This window comes from Miniopterus schreibersii, assembly GCF_964146895.1.
Source record: "Miniopterus schreibersii genome assembly, chromosome: 10".
NCBI lineage: Eukaryota > Metazoa > Chordata > Mammalia > Chiroptera > Miniopteridae > Miniopterus > Miniopterus schreibersii.
This window is the reverse complement of record NC_138110.1, coordinates 62,630,521-62,640,894: the sequence shown is the minus strand read 5'-3', so window position 1 is coordinate 62,640,894 and position 10,374 is coordinate 62,630,521. Positions and strand designations below refer to the sequence as shown.

At 54.3% G+C, this 10,374-nt stretch overlaps 1 protein-coding gene across 1 annotated transcript; it reads left to right on the top strand.

The window, feature by feature from the left end:
• The first annotated feature begins 307 nt into the window (after positions 1-307).
• SRXN1 (sulfiredoxin 1) lies at positions 308-5,732 on the top strand. The gene is made up of 2 exons (XM_081150270.1): positions 308-541; positions 3,532-5,732. Exons 1-2 carry the CDS (start codon positions 332-334, stop codon positions 3,733-3,735), a joined length of 414 nt encoding a protein of 137 aa, XP_081006396.1. The 5' UTR covers positions 308-331; the 3' UTR covers positions 3,736-5,732.
• The last annotated feature ends 4,642 nt before the right edge of the window (positions 5,733-10,374 follow it).

Genomic DNA, 10,374 nt, shown 5'->3' with positions numbered 1-10,374 from the left:
CCCGCGCTCTCCCGCCCCACGACCTGCAGACTCACCCTGAGTCAGCGAGTCCGGGCGCTTCCACTCCCGGGACTCCGCGCTGCGGAGGGGAGACGGCGAAGCGCCCCCCAGCGGAGAGCCGGAGCCGCGCGCGGCCCGCAGCGCCCAGCGAGCCAGGCGCAGGTGGGGTTTCGGGGCTCCGGGATGGGAGCGGACCACCGCGGGGCGGGGGGAGACAGGCACCCTGGCCCGGGCACCCCGCCCGCGCGCGCGGAGTGGTACGGCCCGGCCGGGTTAAAGCCCCAGGGGGCGGGGAGAGCGGGGAGGCGGCGCGGCCAGCGATCCGGGAGCCATGGGGCTGCGCGCGGGAGGAGCGCTGGGTAGGGCCGGGGCGCGTCGGGGGGCGCCCGAGGGCCCCGGGCCCAGCGGCGGCGCGCAGGGCGGCAGCATCCACTCGGGCTGCATCGCCGCGGTCCACAACGTGCCGCTGAGCGTGCTCATCCGCCCGCTGCCGTCGGTGCTGGACCCGGCCAAGGTGCAGAGCCTCGTGGACACGATCCGGGTGAGGCCCCGGGGACGCCGGCCGAGGGGGAGCTCTGGAGGAGGCAGGTCGCACTGGACGCTAGAGGGAGCTGGTTCCGGGCTGCGCCGGAGCGCAGCATTTGCTGTGTGACCTTGAGCAACTGGCTGGGCCTCTCTGGGCCTGTTTCCTCACTTGAGCAAGCAAGGGATTGACGAAATGATTAAAATAAGGATCGCTAACATAAAGATAGCACTTTGCAGAGGCCTAGGAGCAGTTTTAAGTGCCTTAGCTTCTTCATGCCAACCCTATGAGGTAGATACTATTGTTCCTTTTTTACAGATGAGAAAACAGGCACAGGAGGATTTAAGCAACTTTTTCAAGGTCAGACGTTTAGAAAGTGGCACAGCCTGGCCACCACACTATCTGGAGATAAGCTGTGTTGTCATTTCTGGCTGTGCAGGAGGACTAGGCATGTCATGTCTGCTGGGAGTGCCTTGTTTGAATTGGAACAGGGAGAGGACAGGAGTCAGCCCCATCACTGAAGGGGGGTGTTCAAGAATGCAGGAGTGATCTTGGTAGGAACTTTGGGAAAGGGAGGGGACATGTGTCAGGTTAGGCCTGTGTGGCATCTTGCCTCCTTCCCTCAGACCCTTGGAAGGTGACCATGTGAGACCCAAGGCCCCACCAAACACCTCTATAGCTGCCCCAAATGTCTTTCAGCCCTAGAGTTTGCACTGCTGTTCCACTGCCTGGAACTGCTTCCCCAGGTAGCAGCTTGGTTCAGGTCTCTATCTCCCGGTCCACCGTGACTAATGGAACCCTGGCCTCTCTATCTGCCCCCTTAACCTGAGTTATTTCTCCATGAAGCACTTATGTCCACCTGAGATTATATTACACATTTATTTGTTTGTATTTTCATTGTCTGTTTGTCCTACCTCATTTGAACTCCACAAGAGCAGGGATTTTGTCATATCTTGGCTGTTCCCTCAGCACTAGCACAGTGCCTGGCTGTTTATGGAGGATCTAGCCATGCTTGCTGTCTCGCACCCTGGGCCTTTGCACAGACTTTTTACCTTGCCAGGAAAACTCTTCCATCTCTTCATTCTTTCTAACTCCTCTGCCTTCCTGTCTCAGGGTCACTGTCTTCCCTGATGGCCCCTGCTGGGTTTTGGGCCTCCTGTGGGCCCCTAGCCACCTGCATGCCCACCAGCATAGTTCTGATCCCACTGGGTTTTAATGGGCTGTTTAGACACCTGTCTTCCACGATAGAACCATATGCTCTGTGAGGGCGAGAACCAGACCTGTCTTTGCTTACCATAGGTATTAGTTCTCTATGGCTACTGTAACAAAGTACCAGAAACTTAGTGGCTTAAAACAATACAGGTTTGTTATTCTATAGTTAGAAGTCCAAAATGGGTCTCACTGGGCTAAAATCAAGGTGTCAGCAGGGCTGCATTCCTCTCTGGAGTCTCTAGGGGAGAATCCATGTCCTTGCCTCTCCCAGCTTTAGAGGCCACCACATTCCCTGGCTCATGGCATCTTTGCTCCATCTTCAAAGCCAGCAACATCAGACCTCCACTTCTGCCAGAGTAACGTCCCATGTCAACATCCATAATCGCACCTGCCAGTTCCCTTGTGTCATGGAAGGCAACATATTCACAGGCTCCCGGGGTTAGGGTGTGGCCATCTGGGGAACTGTTACTCTGCCCATCCACCCACCATCGCGCCACCAGCACCCAGCGTGGCTGCCCCTCGTATGCTCCACTGCCGGGCAGAGTGCTCGCCGTGCATCCGTTTCCTCTTCAGCAGCAGCCCCACAGGGTGTCTTACTCCCATTGTACCAATTAGGAGTCATGCTCAGGCCACTTGCTTAGGGTCCTCCTGCTGCTCTTTGGGGGAGCTGAGATCCAAATTCAGGTTTGCCTGGTTGCGGAGACCTGGCTCATTACTGCTTGTAACTTAATGCTTGATAATCCTTTCTGGAATAAATGGATAAATGAATCCATCAAAGCAGCATAGTAAGAGAAGGCGTGGGCCAGTGGCAGGAGGCGTTCCAGACAGCTAACATTTAATGTGGTCTCCCCAGCATGCTCTACCCCCCAGCCAGCCCTGCCTCGGGCTTTCCCTAGAGGGCCACCCACTCTTCAGCTGGCTGCAGGCCCATAACAGGAAGTCAACTCAGTTCTCCTGCTCTCCTCATCACCCCTTCCTCAAGTCCCCTCAGATCCGCCCCCAAAACATGTCCCAAATTTGTCCACCTCTCCCTTTCCCCTCCATGCCCTCTGCCAGGCCAGTATCTTCCAATGAATACATGCTGAGGTGAGTATGTTTCCTTCATCCCCATTTGACAGATGAGGCTGCTTAGGCACAAAGAGACTAGAGTCCAAGGTCACATAGCAGTTAAGCAGGAGAGCTGAGATTTGAACCTGGCAGTCAGGCTCTTACTCTAAACTATTCCGCTTCTCTATCTCTCCAGGCGGACTTCTCTATGTCCAGTTCTCTGCTCCACTGTCACCTGAGAGAGGACTTGGGGACTCCCATCCCTGTCATGTCAACCTGACTTACTATATTCATAGCATTTATCACTCTAGCACTCACTTCTTTTCATCTGTCCCATTAGACTGGAACCCATGAGGGCAGGCAGGGGCTGTCTGTCTCGTTCTGGCTGTAACTTACTCCCAGAGTCTAGAACAGTGCCAGACAGATATATGGTGTGTGTGTATGTATATGCAGATGTATATGTGGTGTGTTGATAAATGTTTAACCACCTGGTTTCTAAGGAGGAAAAGCCCTGATTTGTAGTATCTGCACATTTCACTGCTGTAAATATTCTCACCATCGCTGAATTTCAAGCTACCAAGGTGATGTTAACCAACTCACAAAATTCTTGAATATTTGGCAGTGTTTCTCACAAGCTAGCATGAACCAGTGTGTACACTGTGTAGGAACAACACAGGTTAACAAAGTCTGCTTTGCAAACTGTCAAGCATTGTTCCATGCTCATTTACTCTCTGCCCCTTTCTCTCCAGGAGGACCCAGACAGCGTGCCCCCCATTGATGTCCTCTGGATCAAAGGAGCTCAGGGTGGTGACTACTTCTACTCCTTTGGGGGCTGCCACCGTTATGCGGCCTACCAGCAGCTACAGCGAGAGACCATCCCTGCCAAGCTTGTCCAATCCACCATCTCAGACTTAAGGGTGTACCTGGGTTCTTCCACGCCAGACTTGCAATAGCAGGCTCCTTGGTACCTGTCACCACTCCTAAAATCCCAGAAGACACACCTGGCTTCCAGTGGGCTGGGCCACTCAGAAGGTGTAGCACAGAAGCACTCTCTTTGTGCATGGAGGGAGGAAGGTCTGACTCTAAGCACTCTCTTTGCTAGCTGCAAGACCTTGGACTCACTACTGAACAGTATGGGAGGCCCAGTTCCCACAGCTGTGAAAATGGGTTGTGTCTTTGCTTTTGAGGGATCATTGAAAGGGTGAAATGAGAAAGGAGATCGGTTTGGAGAACCATATGCAGCTGGCTCCAGATTCCCAAGGACAAGCATCCTTCTGCATTTTTGTCTTTGTATATCCTGTTACGTGGAATACAGTTCGCTCTAAGTAAAGGAAAACCTACATTAACAAAGAGAAGTTTGTTTTTCCACATAGCATCAATTCTGGAGACAGGTGACTAACGGTATCAGTGAAGGTAGGCCACACATCTCTGTGGTCCTTTCTGTCTTTCCCTCATTGTTTGTGACCTCATGGTCACACGATGGCTGTTGTACCTCTAGGAAAAATAGTGGGGGAGAAGGAAGGACTGAGCCAGCTGGACCTGTCAACTTCTATCATAAAGTCAGACCTTTTTCAGAGGCCTTTTTCCTGCTCTCTCCCCTGAATATTTCCACTTAGGTCTCCTTAGCCCAAACCAGCTACCATTGCCACCCCAAGATACAAAGAAAGCTAAGACAGCAGAGAATAGAATTGTCACATTTGAGTAGACCAATCATATGCCATCTCCTGGGACTGGCATACTGCCTCCTATAGTAAAATTGGAACCCCACTACCAAGAAAGAAATGAGTAATTGGTATCAGCCTCTGCTGTGTAACATACCATCCCCAAACTTAGCAGCTGAAAACAAGTCATTTATTTACCCACAGTTCTTTGGGTTGGCGGTTTGGACTGGGTTCATCTGGACAGTTCTGATGTCACCTAGGATCATTCCTAGGTCTGCTTGCAATCAGCTGTCACCTCAGATGGGTCTAGGATGGCCTAACTTACTTGTCTGGCAGTTGGGGGGATGTTGGCTGGGTGACTAGTTCTCCTTGTGGCCTCTCCAGCAGAGTAGCTCAGGCTTAATCACACGATGCTGTCAGGATTCCGAGAGAATGAGAATAGAAGCTGCAATGCTTCTTGAGTTCTAGGCCCAGAATTGGTATGACATCACTTCTCTAAGTTCTTTTGGTCAGAGCAAATCATAAGACTGGCCCAGATTCAAGGCGTGGGGGAAACTATTCCTCTTAGAGAAACTGAAAATCATTTGTGGCATTTTTCATCTATCACAAGTTATTTGCATAGACAAATAGCAGTGTTTTTCTCTCACTCTCTTGCACAGGGCCTCACTCTGCCCGGGCAGAAGTCACTAAGACTTTATCTTGGCCCTCAAATCTAAGGGAAGAGGTGACAGGGCAGGGTGGCTTTCTCTCAGGGCTGGGTTCCCTTTAGAAGGGGCATCTCATTTTTTGCACTGGTGGGATGGAGTAGGTCAGGCGGGACATTCCAAAGGGGCCTCTGAAAGCCAAGAGTCCTGGTGGGGAGGGGAGACAGAGGAACGGTGTACAGTGAGGTGGGCCTCACTCTCCCTGCCTGCTAACGGATCTTGGTCACTTGGCGTTTTCAAGTCTCAGTTTCCCCAGCTCAGTAATGAAGACAACAGCTCTCCCACCCATTCTCTGTCCCAGGGAAAGATGACTGAGGTGATCAATAGAATTTTTAAAAAATGTTGTCCTAAATGCAGTGTGATATCCTGGATTGGATCTTGGAACAAAAAAAGGACATTAGTGGAAAACCTGGAACTCTGAATAGGGCCTGGGTTTTAGTTAATAACACACCAGTGTGAGCCTCTTAGCTTTGACAACCTAGTACCATGTCCAGGGTATTGACATTGGGGCAGGCTGGGAACCCTGTACTACCTTGGCAACTTTTCTGTAAATCGTAAATCATTCCGAATAAAAGTTTATTTGGTAAAAAGAGGGGTGTGATTGCTTTAGACCAATGTTTCAGGTTTTCAAACTAGTTTGTTAAAGTACAGGTTCCTGGCACCTGGGCCAGGGCGTGGCGACGGCGCCCAGGCCGAGTGGGTGGTCCTTGCGGTGGAACCGACGGGACGGCGGAGGCGGAGCAGGACCCTCCGCAGGTTCACCTGCCGGGGCGGGGTCTGGGTCAGCGCTCGGCCGGCTTGGGAGCAGCCGGTGCCGCCGCGCGGTGCGGGGCTGAGCCGGCCGCGGAGGAAGCGCCCGCAGCGCCGGGTCAGGCAGCACCTGCACCCAGGTGGAAATCAGCCTGGGATGACTGGCCACCGCCTGGGTGACTTCTCCACCTGCAAGCCGGCGAAGCACAGCCGGCCTGGCATCGGAGCCACGGCTCCTCCCGCTTCGTCCCTCTGAAGTAGCTAATAAAAGCACAGACTTAACCTAAAAAAAATACAGATCGCTGGGCCCCACCCCCAGAGTTTCTAATTCAGGACGTCTGGGGGGGACCTGAGAATGTGCTTTTCTAACAAGTTCCCCAGTGCTGCTGCTGCTGCTGCTGCTGCTGCTCAGGGACCACAGGCTGGGAATCACTGACCTAGGCTGCAGCAATAATTTTCACACACGGTGACACCCCCCCACCCCCATTGGGCTGGCTCCTAGGAGATCTGTGTTCTAGGGCCAGCTTGTGTACACATTCCAGTGTGACACTGGACAAGCCCTTCCCTGGGGGCTTTTTCCAGCTGTGAAGTGGACTGTCTATCCCTAAGGTTGGTAGCAAGGGTCAGGAATCTAAGGATATGATTTGTAGACTAGCTGTCGTGAGGTGCCAGTCTCATGCGAGTAATGACCTCTTGTACCCATTGACTAGAGTGACAGAATGGTTGCCCCTTCCTGAAAGGGCTTTTTCTTCTTGCAGATACGATTCGAGCAGGCAGCGCTAGGGGCCCTGCTAGGCACTGCTTGGGCGGGGGGCGAGGGTGCAGAACCGTCTTGGAGTGGGAGGGGTTGGTCGTTCTTGAGGAAGAGGAGATGGGTTTTAAGGGTGAAACCTACTTGCTCAGTGGAGGGTGAGAGCTGCGTTTCCCTCTCACGCCAGCAGGTGGCGATGCTTTCCGGCCTGACTGAGCCGGGCAGGCATCTAGCCCCCAGAGGTACCGAAGGCCACGGGAAGGGTGGGTAGAGGGACCTGGCTAAAAGGAGGCCCATCAGTTACCCAAAGAAGCAGGGGGTCCAGGCATGAGAAGGGGATTTAGCTGGGAGTTTGTAGTTTCAGACTCTCCTTATTCTGACCACTCTTGCTCTGTGTCCTTGCACACATCATGACTTCTCCAGGCCTGTCTTCTAGACTCGGGATGTTTAGCCAGCAGGTCTCAGGTTCAGCAAAGGTGGCACCTCCTCCAAGAAGCTTCCTGATCCGTCTGGGCTGAGCCACATGACTCTTCTGGCCTCCCCTAATCCAACAGTGTGTCCTCTCCCCAAACAAACTACTGCCCCCAGGAACTTGGTCCAGTGATAGGCAATGTGTAGACACCCATAGTCCCCTCACTGCCCTAGAACCAACCTTCTTCATCATGGTGGATTGAACACTTTTTTAAAATGTCACAAGTTATATGTGAGTATATTCACCTTTAGAACATTAAGATATTAAAGTGCTAAGTAATTAAATATTAAAAAATTAAAATATTAGAGGCAAGCTGAAGTCCACCATGAGTCCTAGTGTTGCTTGTCCCTTTGCCTCCCTAATTGGGACAGTTACCTTCATTAAGTTGTCATGTGTCCTTCCAGAACTTTTCCTAACTTTTTAGTAGTGTTAGTGTGTGTGAGTAAAGAATGCTTTTCTTTTATACATCATCTTGCAGATTGCATTGCTTCCTGTCAACCTACCTCATTGGTGTCTTTGTTCCCCCGTCTCTCTCATTCTGGTCACTTCCCCAACCATACTGTCTAAAACAGCCCCCCCCCATCATTCTATCACCTTACTCAGTTTTATTTTCTTTCTGGCCTTTATCATACTCCATGAAATCATTATCCGTGTCTGTTTATGACTATTTCACCCACTAAAATGTAATTTCTTGAGACAGGACTTGATCTGTCTTGTTTATCTCTGCAGGCCCCGAGCCAAAACAATCGGTGGTACTAAGTAAGTGTTCAATAAATACCTGTTGTAGGAATAAATTCCACACAGGTTTAGCTTACTCTTTTCATTGCAGCATGGCATCCGGGGATCTGAATATAACCATTTGTCAGTCATTCTCCTGTTGATGGCCATTTGAGGGTTTGCGGTCACTTTGCCGCTGTGAATGCCCTCACCCATCACGGTGCTCTCACCTGTACACCCAGGAGTGGCAGCCTGGCCAATGCACAGCTCAGTTTGCAGCTCCTCAGGTACTGCTGACTTGCTCTCCAGAGTGGCTGTTCCAAGTGCTTCTCCCTCCAGCAGAGTTTGGGGGGCTTCTTTCCTTCCCTACACTCCAACCAGTGCTTCTTCTTAACCTTTTTTGGGTCATGAAGACAGTTGAGAATCCTAAGAAAGCCACGAGCCCTTTCTCCAAAAACATACACAAATATTTTGAGCAATTTCTGGGGCTCCCTGGACCTGATGGTCTCACTCCCCAGGGGACCCTGTATCCAGCGTTTAGAAGCCTAATCACCCCACGATATGGACAGGAACACTGAGGCACATCCTGATGGGGGTGTGAATGAATGAACAAGTGGGATCTAGTTTTACCGGAGGTGGAGGAAAGTGTTCAGACCCAGATCAATCTCTGATCAGAAAAAACAAACAAACAAAAAAAACAAAACAAAAAAACATCTATCAGGGGGCATGGGAAGGGGTGCCAGCCCTGCTGTACCCTGGAACAGTACCCCCCTCCTCCAAGACGGTCTTCAAGGGGTCCCTGGACCCAGGTCAGGCAGCTCCACTTGTCAGCCCTGGCCCCAGGCTGGACAAGTCTGGCTTCCAGGGTCAAAGCGGGAACCAGGAAGGGCTCAGACCCCCCTGGCCGGACAGGTGCGTGCGCCGCGAGCCTCAGACCCGCGTTTGGGGCGGACCCCGACGGCGGCGCTGGGCTGGAGCGGGCGGGGAGCGCGCGTCCCCGAGCCGCTCTCCCATCCGCGACGCAGCAGTCCGCGCGGCGGACAGGGCAGAAATGACCTTCCCTGCGGGACAGCTGGCTGGAACGAGGCCTCTGGCGCAGCCGCGACCCGCCGCGGAGCCCCGGCGAGCAGCCCGGCCCCCCGCAGGCCCCGGCCCCTTCCCGGGCCTGACCCCCGGCGCTGCCTGACAGATGACCTCAGCTGCCGCCAATCCATTGGTTCCAGCCCCGGGGGGAGCGCAGAACAAAGCGCGCTTTGTGGCGGGGCCGCCCCCTCCCCCGCCGGCCGCCGCCGGGACCCCTCCGGAACCGCGCGCGCCGCCCCCGGCCGACAGCCGTGTAATGTCTTCCAGGCCGCGCGGCTCCTCCCAGGGCCCGGGCCGCCCGGCCCGCGTGGCCCCCGGGCGGCGGGGTGGGGGCGCCCGCGGGAGGTTGCGGGGTTGCGCCGTGCGGGCGGAGCGGGGCGGGAGGGCTCCGGGCCCCGGGCCCCGCCGCGCGCACGGCAGGTGCGGCCGCCCGACGGCCTCGTGCCAGCGCCGAGCGCCGCCAGGCGGGGTGGGAAACCCCGCGGCTGTGTCCCTGTCGTCGTCGCGGCATCACTATTACTGCTCTCTTTTGTGGCAGTGAGGCGGAGCCACTTCAAGACGGGCCTGGGCTTGAATCTTGGCTTTGCCCCCCGCCGGCTGCGGGGCCGGGTAAGCGAGCGCACCCCCGGGACGGCCACGGCGCCCGGCGCTTCCTGAGCTCCCGCCGCGTCCCGGACTCTGCCGAGCGCTGCAGGGCTCTACCTCCCTCAGTCCTCAGGACAGCCTGGGGGGAGGGTATTGTCCCATTTTACAGAGGACAGAACCGTGGCTCCCGCTGTCCTGAAGACACCTTCGCCTCTCCGAGCCTGTGTCCTTGTCTGTCAAATAGACACAAGCATAGTGACTTCCCAAGAACTGGTCACTCTCATTAGTCTTACATCTTTCCAGACCAGGACACAGGGACTGAGAGCAGGTCCCTGGCTTGCCCAGTGACACCCAGCGCGGGTCTCCTTTGAGGAGGCTCCATGGACAGCGAGGCTCCTGGGGCCATGGCTCCATCAGGCTGCAGGGAGGGAGGAGGAGGAGGGTCTGCCTGCAGCTGGAAGCCTTTCCCCTGAGAGACAAGCCTCACTCTCCTGCTGTGCCCATTAGGGTGGACAGGTGAGAACAGGAGGGGAGAGAAGCCATGCCCAGAGACGGGCCAAGGGGCCACAGAGGGGGCTGGGCAGGGCTCGGAGTGTCTGCCACCACCCCCATCCTTCACACACCCACACACCTCCCTTGATGTTCACTCAACAAACTGCTACCAGGCATTACTGTGTGCCAGGCATTGTACCAGACACTGGGGCCATCAGAGTACAAAACAGCTGGAAACTCCTACCTTCTTGACACCCACTCAGGGGAGACAGGCAGGAAGCACACACACAAAGTATGTTTAAAATGTAAAATACAATATCCCATGATAAGTGCTATGAGGGAAAAACAGGGGAAAGAGAACGAATGAGATAGGAAAT

Bases quoted from the DNA above. Each gene is read 5' to 3' on its own strand.
- SRXN1 (XM_081150270.1), top strand. From the start codon at position 332: ATGGGGCTGCGCGCGGGAGGAGCGCTGGGTAGGGCCGGGGCGCGTCGG. The intron at 542-3,531 runs GTGAGGCCCCGG...CTTTCTCTCCAG, and splicing joins GCCTCGTGGACACGATCCGG to GAGGACCCAGACAGCGTGCC.